At 57.7% G+C, this 17,388-nt stretch overlaps 1 protein-coding gene across 1 annotated transcript in view; it reads right to left on the reverse strand.

Annotated features, from left to right (window-relative positions):
* Nucleotides 1-2,553: 2,553 nt before the first annotated feature.
* GFRA2 (GDNF family receptor alpha 2) overlaps nt 2,554-17,388 on the reverse strand; it is a 78,805-nt gene continuing 63,970 nt past the window's right edge. The window contains exons 5-9 of the mRNA XM_012752460.2: nt 14,565-14,674; nt 13,616-13,756; nt 11,371-11,543; nt 4,750-4,803; nt 2,554-3,901 (exon numbers count right to left, since the gene is read on the reverse strand). Of these exons, the coding sequence (XP_012607914.2) occupies nt 3,779-3,901; nt 4,750-4,803; nt 11,371-11,543; nt 13,616-13,756; nt 14,565-14,674 (601 nt within the window). The 3' untranslated portion in view covers nt 2,554-3,778. The remainder of the gene's footprint in view (nt 3,902-4,749; nt 4,804-11,370; nt 11,544-13,615; nt 13,757-14,564; nt 14,675-17,388) is intronic.

The raw sequence follows: 17,388 nt of genomic DNA on the forward strand, positions 1-17,388 counted from the left end.
GTTTCTTTAAATAAAGTTTTATTGAAACAGCCATGCCCAGTCGTTGACATATGGCCTATGACTGCTTTCATGCAGAGTTGGTGCTTGCAAGTGAGAGCAGCATGGCCCACAAGCCTATCTTCACCATCTGACCCATTACAGAGAAAGTCTGCCCATCCCTGACCTAGAGTGGCCTTTCTGAGGCTCAGAAAGGTTCGGTGACTCAGCTTATGGATGGCAAAGCCCGAGTTGAACATGGGTCCCCTGACACTCTCCAGTACACGCCAGACTCCTCCAGAAGAGGAAATAACTGTAATGTGTCATCAGACTCTCACCTCATTGCCAGCCCTTTTCCTATATGGGAGAGCATGGGGGTGGCTCGGAACTCACACCCAGAGCTGGCTCTGGGAGCCTGAGAGCCCGAGGTAGTGAAACTCGCTCTGCTCTTGCCTTGGGCCTGACTGGGGACCACACGCCAGCTTTCTCCTGCAGGCACCGACGTCCTCCCAGCTCTGCTCCCGTGTCTCATCGATGCTCCCTGGTCTCGGTTCTGAGCTGGTGCGCTTGCCCGGCGGCACATCTCCTGCCGGCGTGCGTGGAGGAGCGGCCGGTCACAGGACTGCAGAGAGCGTGACATTTGGATGTTCTGTAGCCAACGTCCCCAGTGACTCACAGATCAATCAACTCTGATTTACAGAGACGAAGAAGTTTCCTTTTTCCCCTCTTCTCTCTTCCTGCCCCTCGCTGCACGTGGCAATGCTTCCAAGAGCACAGCCCGGGGCCCTGAGCACATCCGGTTCCCTGGTCAGCCACAGGGAATCCACGAAAGCTTCTTAGGATACAGAGAGGGGGAGGAAGGGGAAAGAGCCAAGGTCGGAAGGTGGTGCAGCTCCTCCTGCTGCCGAAAGCAGGGAGGCCAGGACGGTGTGCCCACGGGGTAGATGGGACAGCCAAGCATCACACGTGCCAGGCACTTGGCAGGGCATCCCGCTGAATCCTGACACTGTTCCCGAGAGACCGGGACCGCCATCTCCATTTCACAGATGAGAAAACGGAAGCTCAGACTGCACGTGGTCACCCTGCTGGTCAGGTCAGATCCCAACTCAAAACCTGGTCTGCCCAATCCTCAAACGTCTGCTCTCTCCTCTTACCTGAGGTACCCCTGGGCAAGGGCAGTCAAGGTTCAAGTGGGCAGGATCCCAGCTGCTCAGTATCCTTCCTGGAGAGGTATCTTCCAGCCAAAACCATTGCCAACAAGGTGGTTAGCAATCCCAGCAAGGTCAGGATGGCAAACCCTGGAGTGCAATGTCCACCCCCATCCTCCCCTGGGCCACCAGGAAGGCCTCGGCAGGGGCCCACGCCCCAGGGACACCATCTCCCTTCTGTCTCTCTCCAAGTCTACACCATACTCGATTTAATGAAGTTGTTTACAGAACTCGCTCCCTGTGGCCCAATAGTCTCCCTTGTGAAGGCCACAAAGGTCCACGCAGCCCTGCATCTGTGGCTGGTCTTGTACTGTTGACACTCAGTCTTTGCTGTTTGCAAGGAACATGGACTCCCAAGTGGGTGTCACCTCCACCCACAGTAAGGCCGGTGGTGGCTGGGCAGAGAGCAGACCGGCCCAGTGTCCTTCCCCTGTGCAAAGGACAGAATGAAACACGCCACAGTGATCACCACCAGGAGCAGATGTTACTAACACAGGTGTAACCGAGACAAGAGCCCCGTGAGGTGACCCAGGACTGAGACTGGAAAATGATATCCCATCATCCAATGGGGACAGGATCGGATCACATGCAGCCCTGAAGACCAGGTTGACAGTGGGAACGTCCTCTCACCTGCCTGTCTTCCCTCCTTCCTCCTGCTGTGGGCACACACTCAGACACGCACATGAACACATGCAAGCACACACATGAACACGCACTCACAGGTGCACACACGCATTCTCAGTAGCAGGCATCTCCCAGTCCTCTCCCGGGACAGTCTCTCTGGGGGAACATGGCAGGCCCAGTGACCAGGTGGGGTCTGGGTGGCACATGGACAAAGAAAAGGAAATGATGGAGGGACACATCTTTTGGAGCCCAACCCCAGAACACTCACAGTCATTCTCCTTCTCTGGTGGGACCCCAGAGGCCAGGTCCCTGCCTTCACCATCACAGACCTCAAGTAAGCCGGGAGTCCCCGGATGACACAGCTCCCCGCTCTATGTAAGGTGGCTAACAGAGCCACCTACCAGGGTCACCCAGACAGCCTGAAAACAAAACACACCCGAGATGTGGAGTCAAGTTGTTTCTCCTTCCACCACCCCCAGGGGTACTGCACTGTCTGCAGTCTGGGAGCCGCAGGCACCCGTGCTGACAGGGGAGGGAACAGAATGGACCAGCAGGGACCCTCTGACCCTGGAGCATCAAACCAGCTCCCAACGGGGCTCCCTGCACCCACAGCATGGACACATGAGCGAGACACGTGGGTGCACACACACGCACACAGACACGTCCCCGGGCCTCCCCAGTGAACAGGTGACACTGAACCAACAACAACATGGGGACAAAGGAAGGCTGGAGCGAGGCAGAGGCAGCTGCTTCCTAGTACGTTTATTGGAGCCTTGGTTAAGCGCGACGCGACAGGAACCCCGGCAGGAGCCCGGTCAGCCCGACTGGACCGGACTCTGGGGGTCGACTTCCTTTCGTTCCCATGATAGACAACATTATTAAAAAAAATAAACTTTACAATAATACATTTTCGCTCATCTGTTGGGGCATTATTTCCATAGTTTTGTTTCTTAAAAAAAGGAAAGAAAGGGGAAACCACACAATATATGTCTATATGCCGAGAAAGGAGCCTTGGTATGTACATACAGCGGACGTATGTCTCGGAAATGAGGAAAGAGAATGTGGAAGGGACGAGGGACAGAGGAGAGAAGGACAGAGCTCGAGAGACCAGGGTGCAGCAGGTGCGCGTCCCACTGTGGTCCCTCCAGACCCCCTCCCCAAGGGAGACCCGCCAAACGGACCCACAAGAAACTAAAAAGCCAACAAAGTGTCATTTCTCTTTGACCTCAAAATTCCTGCCACCAAGGAGGAAGAAGGTGGTGCCCAAGTTTTGCTCCCTCCCCACAACGGGGTAGCCCAGGCCTGGGCTCCCCAAGCCCTCCCAGAGCTGGCCCCGGGCCCCGACTCCATGGCACAGTCAAGGGGAGTGCAGCAGAGCGCCACCCCCTCCATGGGCATCCTTGGTGTCCCCACGCGGCCTGCCCAAAGGCAAAGGGCGGAGGCAGGACCATCTCCAGCCTTGAAGCCGCAAGGTGGGGCTGAATGTGCCCCCCATGCCCAGCCCTGCTACCTCGCTGACCGGTGCCCTCTGCCAGCCCCAGCAGGCCCCCAGAGTGGGCAGCTGGAGAAAGCAGCTGCGACGCCCTGCCCCAGCCAGCCCCAGGCACAGCCACGAGTCCCTCCGGCCACAGGGCTCTCGCCGTGGTCTCTGCTTCAGAAGGGTCCGGAGAGGAAAACAGCAGGAGAGAGTGAAGGGCATTTCCAGAGCCTCACGCCCCACTCGGCGCACCGGGTGTCCCTTGCCAGGGGGCCCCTGGGCCGGCTCTCGGGCTGCCCACCTGCTTGTCTGTTTGGTTTAGAAAAACTTCTCCAGAGAAGAAACCTGGGAGGAGACAGGTTCGGCGACAAGGTGGGAAAAAAACTGATTTTTTGCAAGGTGTGTGTGTGTGTGTCTGTGTGTGTTTCCGTGTTGTCAGGCAGGTGCTCTCATCTGTGTAGCTTTCGGAAATCTCCCGACACGTCCCCGGAGCCTACAAGGCCAGCGTGAGCATCAGGAGGGAGGCGGCGGTGAAGGCAGCCGACGGTCTGGCTCTGCTGGGGCCTGAGTTAGGTCTGATCACCTTGTTACTCCCTGGGATGATGTTCGTCGTGAGCTGAGGCCACAGCACAAAGGAGGACAGAAACAAAGAGAGTGACAAAAAAATAAACCAATCAGAAGGCCTGGGACCAAGCAAAGAAAAGGACTCCAGAACTGGCCCCTCCAGTCCCTGTCCTCTCTGCCCCCCCAGAGGACAGAGCCAGGCTTCCATGCCGCTGGGCAGGGACAAAAGGCCGTGGAAGCTCTGCCCCTTGTGGACGCAAGCCCATGGCTTTGGAGAGGTAGGGCAGTGTCCCCAGAAGGTAAGTTGCTCTTCCCAGCCCCGAGAGGGAGGTAGAAAGACCTCAAGGAGAAGCAGCTCCCGGGGTCCACAAGGACCTGCTTCTGGAGAGAGGAGGGGAGAGGAGAGGGAGACTCTCTTCCTGAATTTGTTCAAATCCCTCCTCCTCCCTGCATGTCCCTGTCTGAGCTTCTCTCTCCTTCTCCTGCAGAATCTTATACCGCTTTTCTTCTCATCTAAGTTATTATCTTGGATCTGTAAGTCATATACATATGAAGTCCTATGCTTCAAGGAAGAGACTGTGTCTTTCTCCATCTCTGTACCTCCTAAGTATCACAGAGCCAGCACCGAGTGGATGCTCAATACATTGTCGCAAAAAGTAAGGAAGGTATGAAAGGGCTTCTGCTCGGGGAAGCCATTTTTCTCTCCCCCAAGGGAGCCAGCCATGGGCCCTGGGGTGCAGCCTTTGCAGTCCCCCCGCCCCGCCCAGCGAGGGTCCACCCAGGTCCACACGGGCCCAGCCCTTGTAATGGGATCTGGGGGCTCTGAGTGTGAGGCTTCCCTTGGGAACAGCCTCTCCGGCCCAGTCTCGTGCCCACCCCCCTACTGTGCCCTTCACTCACCTCTGTGAAGCACATGCTTAACTCTTTGGAGCTGTTGGCCTTCAGCCCCTGCTCCTGCGGGAGAGAAGGCACTAGTCAGGACAGGGCGCCCGGCCAGACTTTGTCCAGCAACTCGGATGAGGCCCTGTCACCAAGCAGGTGGCAGCACCAAGCAGGGGGCCCCCCATGGACATGGCTGGCTCAATCGCACACACACAGCACAAAAGGCCCCTGCCCCTTTCTGACACCCTCAATAACTAGGTCCTGGCTCCTCTGGATTCCTGGGGAACAGATTCTAAATTCTGCTCCCCAACTAATGGCCCTAGGTAGCAATCAGCCACTTGCATGTCTGTCTCGTGCTCAGCGCTCCTCAAAGGCAGGGACCACGTCCTCTTTTCCTTGTACTGAGCAGTGTTTGGCTCATAACAGCGATCAATAAATGTCTTACTAGATGCAGGCACGAATGAATGAATGAATGCCACAGATCAGAAATGGCATCTGAGTGCCAGCTCCTGTGAGTTTGTCATGGCTGCTGGAGGGCTCTGCAGAAAAGATCCTGAACCCTCATCTGGCCTCGGTGGGGGGAGAGGGGTGATTGATTAGTGGTGTCTGCCACTGGTGCCTGTTGGGTGGGCAACGGCAACTGTGCCAGGCTACTTCCACCCTAAATGGATGTGCAGCACCTGGGAGCCCTGTGACAAGGAATGAGGAAGGCAGTCTTGCTCGGTGATGATTCCAGGAGTCTCTAGCCCGGCAGAACCACCTGGATTTGGGACCAGGGGCTATGCTTGAAGGGCCGTCCTCTGTTGTCATCGTCACAATCGTGACCCATGGGAACCAGCTGCAGGAGGCAGTGTTCCTCTCCTGGCTTCCAATGGCTTGTTCCCAAGCCACTTGCAGGGAAGCTCTGGCCACCAGAAGCAACTGGGAAGCCCTAAGAAATTATGCCTGACTTGCTGCTCTTGGCCGGAGTATCAGTGATCCCTTGGACATCTCAGGCAATCTACCACCCGGGGCATCTGGTCAGCTGCACAAAGAACCAGCTGTCACCCAGAGACCCTGGCCAAGAGCAGAGTCACTGCCAATCAGTGATGGAGATATGACCATGCTACTGATTAACATAGCAGGGACGGAACCACAGAACCGGGACTCAGAGCAGGAGGGTCCTGTTCAAGACCAGTGTCTCCAGGTGCCAAGACGGGGCCCGGCCAACCCCCCAGCCGCTTCCCTCTGCAGACAGGTGTGTGGGGGCTGCTCTAAGGCCCTTCCAGACTGATGACTGGGTTCCACTCCCAAGTACTGGGTGCCACTCCAGCCAGGACCGTGCACAGCCACTGCGGGGGAAGAGAACACGGCCACTCCTCAGAGGTTGTGCTCTCATCCTCGCCTCCCACCTGCCCTCCCTTGCCCATTGGCCACTCCCTGCTCAGTCACCTTGGTCCCCCCCCCGTGATGTCCTGTGGCCTGTTGGGGTCTGTGCCCACTGCCTAGCACCTCTGGGTCCCAGCAACACTTCCGCTCTGTTTCTGGGTGTGGCAGGCCAGTCCCTGCCCGCTTTGGGGTCTGTGTCTGACCCCACCCCCCACAGCACTCACTGAGTGTGGAGCCCACAGAGAATGCCAGAGGCAGACAGCCCCGGGTGCCAGTCCTCGCCACGCCAACCACAGCAGCTCCACCTGTATCCGCTGCGTGTACTGCAGCTGGGCGTAAAACCGTGGTAAAAGCAGTCCCCTGCTTAAATGACACAGGGTCTGGGAGACAACTGACCTAGAAGGCTTCCGAGTTGGGGCCAGCACCACTTTCTGCAGCTGTGACGCCCGATCTCGGGGAAGCCTGGCCCCAGACAGACCTGGACGCCGGCAGGTTACCCCAAGGTCATGGAGAAGCTGGCAGAGCCCGGGGACGGCGCCCCTGCCCCCGCCTGGTGGCCCAGCCGGGTGGGAGGAGACAGAGCCTAAGTGCGGAGGACGCTCTCTGGGGACAACCTGGGCGAGGATTGGATTCTGCTCCTCCATGAGAGGCCTTGACAGGCTCCTCTTAATGAGGGGAGAGAGGATGGGGGTGACGGCAAATGTCACACAGGAGAAAGGAGACGGAAGAGGAGAGTGAGGAACGAGGCAGACATCAGAGAGGAGCCGAGGTGAAGAGAGAAGCAGAGAAAGGGAAAATGGGGGGGCAGGGAGGGGAAGGAGAGGGAACAGAGGGGATTGGGAGGGTCCCTATGACCTCCCCAGGCCAGCACCATGGGACATCCAACCCAGCGTGTGGTCCCTCTGGTGGGAGAAAGGACCAGCCACCATGAACATCCGGGAGGTGACCCTCCCCCGTCATCCACATTTGTCTGGGTCTCCCCGAGCTCAAGGCAGCTCAGCCGGGCAGGCATCCCGGGTCCATGGGCCACTTCCTGGGCACAGGTCACCCACCAGGCTGCCCTGAGCTACTTCCCTTGGATGCTGCAAGATCCAGTTTACAGATTTTTGTCATCACAGACCTATCCCAGTCTTTCATTTTCTAGACTGAAGGCTCCCATCCCTGCCACTGTCCTCTCTCTGGGCCTCCCACCCCTTGGAGGCAAGCTCAAGGTTTGTGGCTCAACAGTGTCCCCAAGGATGACGGGACACATGGCTCCCAACTGCAAACCCGCTGCCACAGAGGCAGACAAAGGGACTTTGCAGAAACAGTTCACCCCTGTGGGCTACGCTGTGGGTCCCACCAGAAGCAGGAAAGAGTCTGCCCCTGCAGGTGGCACAGGGAGAGGGGCACAGACCAAGAGGCAGGACTACAGCAAAGGCTTGCTTCATCCTTCTAGAACATTCTCCCAGAGAGATCCGTGTACCCAAGAAGTTGGAAGGAAATTATTGTCTTCCTCGTCTTCCTTGCCCACCTCTGTCCCCACCCGAATCCCAAAGCTTGGCCCGGCAGTCCCAGAGCCTCGCTGGTCTGGCCCGGGAGCCAGTGACTGAGTCCAGAGCTGTCCTGCTGGCCGGAGCTGGCCCCTCTCTCCTGCACTTCTGGACTCTGTTCCTGGCCCCACCCCCTAATCTCAGTGCCCTTGTCCTCCCACCACCACCTACTCCCACCCCAATAACTCACACCCCTCCCTGCCCGTTACCCCCTGCCACCACTCCAGTCCCTCCTCTCTCACCCCCCGCCGTGGCTAAGCTCTCCTAACAGGTCTTCCGTCTCTCCCCTGCCAGCCACTCTGCACCTGCTGTCAGATTAATCTCGCTAAATCGCAGCTCTGATCACGACTCACCGCTCCCCAGTTCCGGAGCCATCGGTGGCCTCTCAACGCTCTCCACTTCAGCCTGCCACTCACGTCCCACACCCGCCCCTCCCCCCACCCCATCCCCTGCGTCACGCCCATACCCACACCCACGCCCACACCCACACCCACGCCCACACCCACGCCCAGGTTGCCTCCAGAGTTGGGTCTGCAAACACTCCCCGCAAAGGGCCATGGGGAAGTGTCTTAGGCTCTGCAGGCCACACGGTCGCTGTCACAACGCCTCAACTCTGGCGCAGAGACAACGCATAAATGACAGTGTGTGGCTGTTTTCCAATAAAACTTAATTTATAAACACAGATCCTACTCAACACAGCTGGTGCTGTCCTGACCCCGTGCCTCTCCACCTGGGAACCCCTGCTCCCTGTCTCCACATATCCCACGCCCCCTGCACCCCCGGGCCTGGCAGCAGGTGTCACCTCATCTGTGAGTCCCTGGCTTCCACTCCCCGTCACAGCAGTCCCTGCCCCCTCTGGACCCCATCCCACCTTACCAGCCCCACAACGGACGGGGCACCAGTCACTTTCTCCATCACAATCATCTGAGTGTGTGTCCTGCCTGTCCCACTGGCACGAGGACCAGGCCACCAGCCTGTCAAGCTTGTTAGCTTTGATGCCTGGGACACGGTGATAAGCAGTGAGAACCTCTGCTGAATAAATGAACGATGCACAAATGGGCCTCACAGTCCCACGCTCTGATGCCCTTGGCCTGTGCACTGGGTAAGAGACCCATCCAGGGAGCAGATAGGGACAGAGAGGTGGCCATTCAAGACTCCCACAGCCAAGCCCAGCAGCCCCGATGGCGACCCAGTCCCCCACCCCCACCTCATGGAACAGACCTGGAGGAGGAGGCCACACCAGGTGGCCGGGGCCCTAGTTCCTGGCCCTGCTCGGCCACCAACTATGGGGCTGAGGACAAGCTGCTGCCCTCGCCAGGCCTCTGGTCCCTTGGGTTTGGGGATGAGACCTCAGAGGGTCCTTCCAGTCCTGACATCCAGACACCATGTGGGGTCCCCAATTGGCAGCCATCTCTGGGGGTCCCTAAGGCTTCCCCAAGGAAAGACGGAGGACATAGGACAAGAACAAGTCAAATATCTTGCCTGTCTCTCCAGGGTGAATCTGGGGTCCATAGGTTCCCCCACCTCCCTCCTGGCCAGGCCCCAGCTTCCTGTCCCTGCCCTCGCTCAGGGACTCCCTTCTATAGTCATGGGCGCCCCTAACTCCCCAGGGCTGCACAAGGGCCACCACAGAGCCATTTGAGCAGAGATGGTCCACACCAGGGGAGCTGAAGGCCCGGGAGGGGTGTGTCTTGGGGGACACCCATGCCAGCCCCGCTGGGCCAAGGCAGGGGCAACGGCCGCTTGAGCTACACTCGCAGTGCCTACCATGGACCAGCAGGTGCTCATGGAAAAGACGGTGATTAACGCAGAATCAGGGCCCCTCCTCTCCTGTTCCTCTGAGAAGGAACCCGGGGAGTGATGGCAACGCGGCCCCTCTGGACAGTCTGTTTCTCTTCCTTTCCCGGGGGCAGGGCTGGCCCAGCTCTCCCGCCCGGTGTGACTTCATCACTAGGCCCTGAGTGGACACTTGCCAGCCTCAGCCCACAGGAGCCACCTGCCAGGAGGCCGCCCCGCCCCCAGGAGTCACAACCCCTAACATTTGTGCCACATGTGTTGTTTACAAAGCACTGTCACACGCATCATCTCCCAGACACATTGTCCATTATCCCCACTGGAATTCAACCATGACCAGCGTCGTGAGGGGCTGGTGATGGGGGGTCTGTGGTGGGGGCCCGGAGCCATGGCCTTGAGCTCTCCTGTGCCCACGAGGAATGACAGTGAGGGTCTTGGGGAGGGTTGGCAGCCTCCTGATGAGTCAGCCTGTCCCCAGGCGAGCTGGCCAAGGGGCCCGGGCAGGAAGGGTGCAGTGCGGGAGGCTGGTAGGGCCCGGAGAATGGCGCCTGGGCACGGTCACCTGACAGGTGGCACAGCCCTGACCAGCCGAGCTGCCAGCCACTCTAGCATGAAATTGAGCTGGCAACTGTCTGCAGAGTGGGGCCCTGACCCTCCCATGCTGGCAGCCACCCAAGCATGCCCAGTGTCATTAGGAGCTGCCCAAGGGTGACACTGGCACCTCTGCCCAAGTGAGGAGGGGCGGCCAAAGCTGGGCCCCACGCTGAGCCCAGCACGAGGGCACTTGGACATCAGCTGTCACTGAGCAGGAGACCCGACGGGGAGGGAAGGGGAGGCGGGAAGAGGGGGGCTTCCCTGCCCACATGGGCACCAGCACACAGCCCACAGCGCCGGGAGGGACCCAATGTCTCGCCGACCCGAGTCCCCACACAGTCCTCATCCTGGCACTGTGGATGCTCATGGTTGACCCCACAAGCCCACCGCCCCACTCAGACTGGTGCCTTCACAGCCTCGCACACTGCCCGGTCTCGTTCCCTCCATGCCTGCGCTTGGGCTGTGCCAGAGACTGCTCCTCACACACCCACCCTGCCTGGCAGTGCAAGTCCCAGCTCCTGCCCGAAACGCCCACCACCCACCAGCCACGTCCTCGCCGTGCCCGCCCTCCCCCCTCTCTCCCTGAGCGGAGTTCCATGCTGGGTTCTCGTTGACATTCTTTGTTCTAGATCCGTGTGTGCGCACGTGTGTGCGCGCACAAGTGCAGGAGCACGTGTGTGTGGCCTGTCTAGAACCAACCTCTTCAGCACAGAACCTCTGCAGCGAATGGTGAGATGGTCTGAGGGTAGCTCAGCAGAGAGGCTGAGCGGGGAGCCCTCTGATGTGCCCTGACAGTGCCACGTGTGTCCCCTGTAATAGCACCAACTGCAGTCCACATCTGATGGACCCAGCAAGACCATAAGGACCACAAAACCCAAGACTGTGTTGGCCTCGTTCACCAATGAGTCCCTAGTGTCTTACATGGGACCTGGCACGCACTGGGCATGTCACACATGTTGGATGGATGGAAGGATGGACCGACCATAGGATGGACAAACACATGAACATGATGGGCTTTGGAACCAGATGCAGGTTTGAAATATTATTCTACCACTAACTAGCTGTGTGATCTCAGGTATGTCACCTAAGCCCTCTAGGTCAGTTTCCTTTGGGTAAAACCAGAGCACCAGCACCTCACTGTGTGAGAATTCAGTGAGACAGGTGGAGAGTCTACAGCACACTGCCTGATAATTAGCAGGGGGTTATTAAATGGTAACTGTCACATTTCTCTTGTACCCCCTGGTATCTGCTATAGCACTATGACATAACAGGTGAGTGGCACTTGCAAGATGATGCCTAAATGAATGGACAGGGCAAGCACTACCCCAGCCCCTCAGCCACGCCCGCTCACCTGGACAGATGTGCAGGTGGTGATGACACTGGTCCCCAGGCTGGTGCTGTCGTTGAGGTCATCTGGCAAAGAAGGGGCCTTCTCCACCCGAGGAGCCTGGGTGGCCTGGAATGAGGATCCCTTTGGGGACACGTTCACATCTGTGCCGTTGCCAAAGGCCTGGATGGCGTTCCCTGGGGTGGGGGACAGGCAGATGTCAGGACCCACCTCACCCTGCCCACTCCCTTCCCCGAGACAGCCCAGCAGCCAGGGAGCATGGAGTACAGCCATGTTCAGCTGTGCTGCAGCTCCTTCGCAGATACCACCCAAGGCTCACATCTCGAGAAGAAAATAGCACCGGGGGTTGAAAAAAACAGAGAAACCAGAGGAGAAAGAAATGCACGTGCTGAGGAATGCAGAGGAGGAAAAGGAGGGAGAGAAGGAAGTGGGAGGCATGGGGAGCCTCGGGGACAAAAGACCACCTCCTCTGTGTGGGAGCTGCAGGTCGCGCCTCTGGGCGCTTCCCAGCCCCAGCTCCCCAGGCACAGACTCTTCTGGCTCCTTTGCCACCAGCGCTGCTGTTCCAAGGTGGTGGAACTCAGCCCTCTGCCCTCTCCACACCATACACTTTCCCAGGGTGGACTCCTCTCCTCCCACACCATCTAGAGAAGAGCCTAGAAAATCTCCACCTCCACGTCCCATATGAAACTCAAGCTCAGCGTACCCAAGCCTGACTAGGCATCTCTTCCAACCATTGTCAACACTCCCTTCCCCTGTATTGCCAGCCTTGAAGGTGACATCTCCATCTGACCAAGTCCCCCAAGTCCCCCCCAAGTCAGAATCCTGGGGATCACCCATGCTGCCTTGCTAAATACCCTCTGGCAGTCAACTGAGCCCACCACCTAAAGACCCCTCCACCCATCAATCTTCACTGTCCCCCTCCCCAGCTCTGGTTCACATCACTGTCCTCCCCCATGAGTGGCTACTATGGCTTTCTGATGTGACTCTCTGTGTGGGGTTACCTGTCAGAACTTCATCCCTGACCCCCACCACCTCCACGCCACAGACAGATCCAATTTCTGGAAAACCGACTTGATCTCAACACCATCTACTGACTTCCCTTTAGTGACCTGCACCGTCACCACCTGCGGAGCAGTAAGGTCCAAATGCCTTCAGTTGTGCAAGACCCTTCATGAGGAGGACACTTTCTACCTACCTGGAGAACTCTGCCACTCTGGTCACCTTCAATGCTATGTAGCCACGCTACACCATGGTCTTCCGTGGCACCCTGGACTTCTGCCCAGGGCAGACTGGCAGGTGCTCCCGGACCAATGCCCAGATACCCACCCATGGGTCCGTCCTCTGAGAAGCCTTCAGGGCCTTCCTCCTCCTGGCCGCTTTGGGCATCCCCACCCTGACTGCTCGAGGACCCTGAGCAGACCCCCACCCTAGGATCAGTCACCCCACCTTGTGATCATGCAACCCTCTGTCTGCCCCCATCAGACTGCATGCATGCTCCTTGATGACTTGCATCTCTAAATCCCCAGTGCCATACAGAAGAGATGGGAAGAAGGATGGATGGACAGATGGAGGGGAGGAAGGAAAGAGGGAAGGGAGGGAGAGAGCGGAGGAAGGAAGGAAGGAAGGAAGGAAGGAAGGAAGGAAGGAAGGAAGGAAGGAAGGAAGGAAGGGAGGGAGGGAGGGAGGGAGGGAGGGAGGGAGGGAGGGAGGGAGGGAGGGAGGGAGGGAGGGGGAAGGGAGGGAGGAAGGGAGGGAGGAAAGGAGGGAGGAAAGGAGGAAGGAAAGGAGGGAGGGAGGGAAGGAGGAAAGAGGGAAGAGACTTTCAGGTGGGCACAGGTGGCAATGGCGTCAACTGGAAAGGTCAAAGCCAGCCTGAGCATGGCAGCAGCTACCCTTTCTAGCCTCTAGATTAGGAGTTTGACAACTTGACTTGAAAAGAGAGTCACTGATTCCAAGGGGAAATGAACTCATTCAAGGGGGAAGCGACAAATGCCAACAACCCTCAGTACAGGGCTCTGTCTCCAAAGGAAGCTGGCTGGAGCTGGCCTGCCCATAGTGGTGCTGTCAATCTCCAAGAGCCCAAAACCCAGGGTCCCCGTAGGCAACAGCTGTGGTGGAGCAGCACCATACGTCCCAGTGGCCATCCCAGTGGACGGAGAAGGGAACGGCTAGGATGGACTCCAGGGCCCCTCTGGCTGGGACGGGCGTGAGGGGCTCCTGGGGATGGGGACATGCCAGCACTTACGGAGGCATGGGTTCTCGGTGAAGTCCCTGAGGAACTTCTCACACTCCTCCTCCATGTTGCCACTGCCACGACAGCTGCACCAGGGCGACACCACGATGCCAGTGGGGCTGGAGTCCACATAGTTGGGCGTCATGTCAAACCCTGGGCAGGGAGAAAGGGGAGGGGAAGGAGAGAGGGGCAGTAGGGCCTTCCCCCTGAGCCTGGGCCCCAGGCACAGCAGGGCACAGGCTGGGGACCCGCCCCCCACCTGCCCCCCAAACACACACATCCCAAATCCCAGTCCTAACTCTGAGCACCACTGTGCCAGCAACCATGGGGGCAGAGGGGCCAGAGCCTTACAGCACACTGGACTCCTCACCACCAGGAAGACAGAGAAGATGCTCCCAGAGGGTGGGCCCTGGCTTTCACCTACCCAGCAAGCACGGAATGTTCTAGAACCAGGGCGAGTGAGGCTCACATCCTGGGGTTGGATCCCTGTGCCAACATTTGCAAGCTAGGTGAACCTATGCAAGCTACTCAACTTTCTATGCCTCAGTTTCCTCATCTGTAACATGGAGATATCAACACCCCCCTAGCAGGAGCTATTGGAAGAATTCAGTAAGGAAATCCGAGTAAACTGCTTATGCAGTGCCTGGAATGTCAGAACCGTGCAGTAAATGTTACCTTGTTTCTGGATTTCAAAAGCCTCATAGGGCCACTGGGGCTCCCCTTCCCCATGACAAGAACCTGCCCCCCCACCCCCGAGATAAAGGCCAGGGTCTTCTCCTCCTCCTCACTGCAGGGCTACCTCTCCCTGGTCCGTCTCATAACTCTAGCTGCATCTGCCGCAGAGAAGGCCGTGCCTAGGCCGTCCCCGCCGGCTGTCCCCGAGCTGGACTGCAGCCCCTGCCCCGCTGAGAGGGGCACAGCAAGAAGCCCCCGCAAGCCCAGGTGTGCCGGAGGAGCTTACCGATCATGCCGGCGTACGAGCCCAGACATGCCTGGTAATTGTCTGTAGGGCAGCTGGTGACCGTCTGGTAGGAGGCTCGACAATTGGCGTGGAAGTCCGCCAGCCGGGACCTGGTGGTGAGGAGGAGAACCAACGGAGCCAACAGTTTAGCCTGGCTGCCTCGGCCCCCTCTGCCCCACGGTGGCAGTCTCCTCCCTGCAGCGTCCTCGAGCCCTGAGCTCCTTGAGCACAGAGACAAAGAACCAGTGACCGGCTGACAAAAAGGACCCCAACAGGCACAGCAACTGCCTGCTCCAAGCGGCTCTTTTAAGCAGGAAACACAGAGAGGACCCAGGGAAGGTTTGTGGAGGACATCTGGAGCAGAGGCGGGAAGGCCGTGCCTGGCTGTCAGCTCGGCCACTCTCCTAGATGATCTTGCCGCCAACATGTCACTCTTCCCACCTGCAAAATGGGCACAGTAACCCCTGCCCCAGCTACCCCCTAGGACTCATCTGAGGGTCAAAGGAACAGGTAGAGCAAGAAGACAGAGAGACAGGGAGTTGAGGGGACTGAGACAGCCTGAGCAAGCAGAGGTGCCAGTACCCCTGGGAACGCCCCCACCAAGCACGCCTGGGAGCAAGGGCTGAGCGTGTCCCACCACTGCACAAATTCCAGTCTACCTGGAGTCCCCGAGGTCCTGGGGGTGGTTCTGAGAGAAACAGGAAGCCTGCCGGAGAGATCCACCCCCAACAAGGGCTCATGTGTCATGTGTCCCAGGGCCCTGCAGCCAAGTCTGGGGACAGAGTTCTCAGCTCAGCTCCGCCCCAACTCAGTAGGTGACCGTGGGCAAGTCCCCTGCTTCTTAAAACACTCTTAATTTATAGCTTAAAAGGTCATTTCACAGTTTGGGATGATGCAAAAACTCTGGAGGTGGGTGCTGGTGATGGCTGCACAATAATGTGAATGTGCTTAATGCCACTGAACCGCACACTCGAAAATAGTTGAAATGGCAAATTTTCTGTTCTCTGTATTTTCCCATAATGACGTTTTTTAGAGGTACATTCACATCCATCTTTTATCATTCAAGCCTCACAAGCACCTTGTGGGATCTGACGAGCAATTGTTATTATTATCCCATTTTATAGACAAGGAAGCCAAGCCTCAGAGAAGCTGAAGAATTTTGCCCAAGGTCAGAGCTGCAGAGCAGAGGAGCCAGGGTTCAAACCCAGAGCTCCACAACAAGGCGGGTGCCCTTTCTGGTGCCCCCCCCTGCTCCTGTGCGTCAGGGGGGCCCAGAGCCCTCAAAGGTCCTTCCAGAGCTACCATTCTGTGCCTCTGAAAATGCATTATCGTCTTCCACAGGAAAAGAGAAGGAAATACGCAGCTGCCTCCACCCTAGCTCCTGCCCTTAAACGCACCTTCTATGAGGCTCCCTCACCACCCAGCCCCAAAATGGGGAAAGCCGCACTTCCAACCAAGCCTTCACCCCCCACAGGGGAAGACTCAGTTTTAAGTGTCCAAACCCACACCTGTCCCACTCTGCAGCCCAGCAAATGAGAGAAGGTGCTATGAGAGAGTGGGGAGGTGAGGGTCTCTGCCCATGTCCAAGATCTGCAGGGACCCCGGAGATGGGCTGACAGGGGACAGAGACTCTAACAGGTAGATGGGATTTGGAGGCAAACAAAACAAAATCTATTATGAGCTCAGTTGTGTCCCTGACACCCCCACCCCTCCAAAAAAAAACATATATCAAAGTCCCAATCCCTGGGGTCTATGAATGTGACCTTATTTGGAAACAGGGTTTTGCAGGTGCAAATCAAGTTAGGATGAGGTCACAGTGGATTAGGGTGGGTCCTAAATTCCATGACTGGTGTTCTTAACAACAACAAAAAAAAGAGAAAAGACAGAAACACACAGGGAGAATGCAACGTGACGACAGAGGCAGAGACTGGAGTGACGTATGTACAGGCCAAGGCACGCCAAGATGCAGCAACACCCAGAGCTACGGGAAAGGTGTACAACAGATTCCCCCCCCCCCCCCCCGGAGAGAGTGCAGCGCTGCCAAAACCTTGACTTCAGGCCTCCAGAGTGGTGAGAGAATAAATCTCTGTTTTGAGCCACCTAGTTTGTGGCACTTTGTGATGGCAGCCCAAGAAACTGACACTGAACTGCCAAAGACTATACTGTTTGCTTTGGCCAAATGTCCCCCTCCAGAAGGAGCCACGGGGGTATGACCAGGTCCCAACACTGAGGTGGGCAGCAGGTGGGCAAGATAAAGCCAGAAGCGAGTTCCCGTAGGGTGTGGGGCAAGGAAGTCGCTAGATCATTCATTCATGAGCAAAGCCACTAGTCACCATCTTCTCCCTGCCAAAGGGCATCCAAGCACCACATCCTGGCTAGAATGTAGGAGCCGGTTCCAATGCCAGGCGGTCACCTGTCAGGCCCACCTCCCTCCTCCCCCAGGCTCACCTCCAGTCCCCCATGAAGCCCAACCTAGCCACATGGGTTTCCATTTCTGCATTCCAGCTACACGCACAGCCTGGCCTGGGCAAGTGGACACTCCATGGCACAGAGTCTTACTGATTTTGCCCTGACTGGTCTCTCCAACTGGAACACACGTTCCCAGAGTGGCAGACTCCATGGATTTCTTCATCCATACCTTCCAGTGCCCCTTTTGGGCAGGGACAAGGTGGTGAATAGCCTTTCTCCAAAAACGTATCAAGCCCCTGCCACAGGACTAACAGACTGAAGACGGGAATGGCACATATGTTGATGCGATGTCAGGAAGGAAACCCCTGGGGTCAGGGTGGCACGCCCACCATGGCAGGGTCCAGGCCGCGAGTGA

This window comes from Microcebus murinus, chromosome 24 (assembly GCF_040939455.1).
Source record: "Microcebus murinus isolate Inina chromosome 24, M.murinus_Inina_mat1.0, whole genome shotgun sequence".
NCBI lineage: Eukaryota > Metazoa > Chordata > Mammalia > Primates > Cheirogaleidae > Microcebus > Microcebus murinus.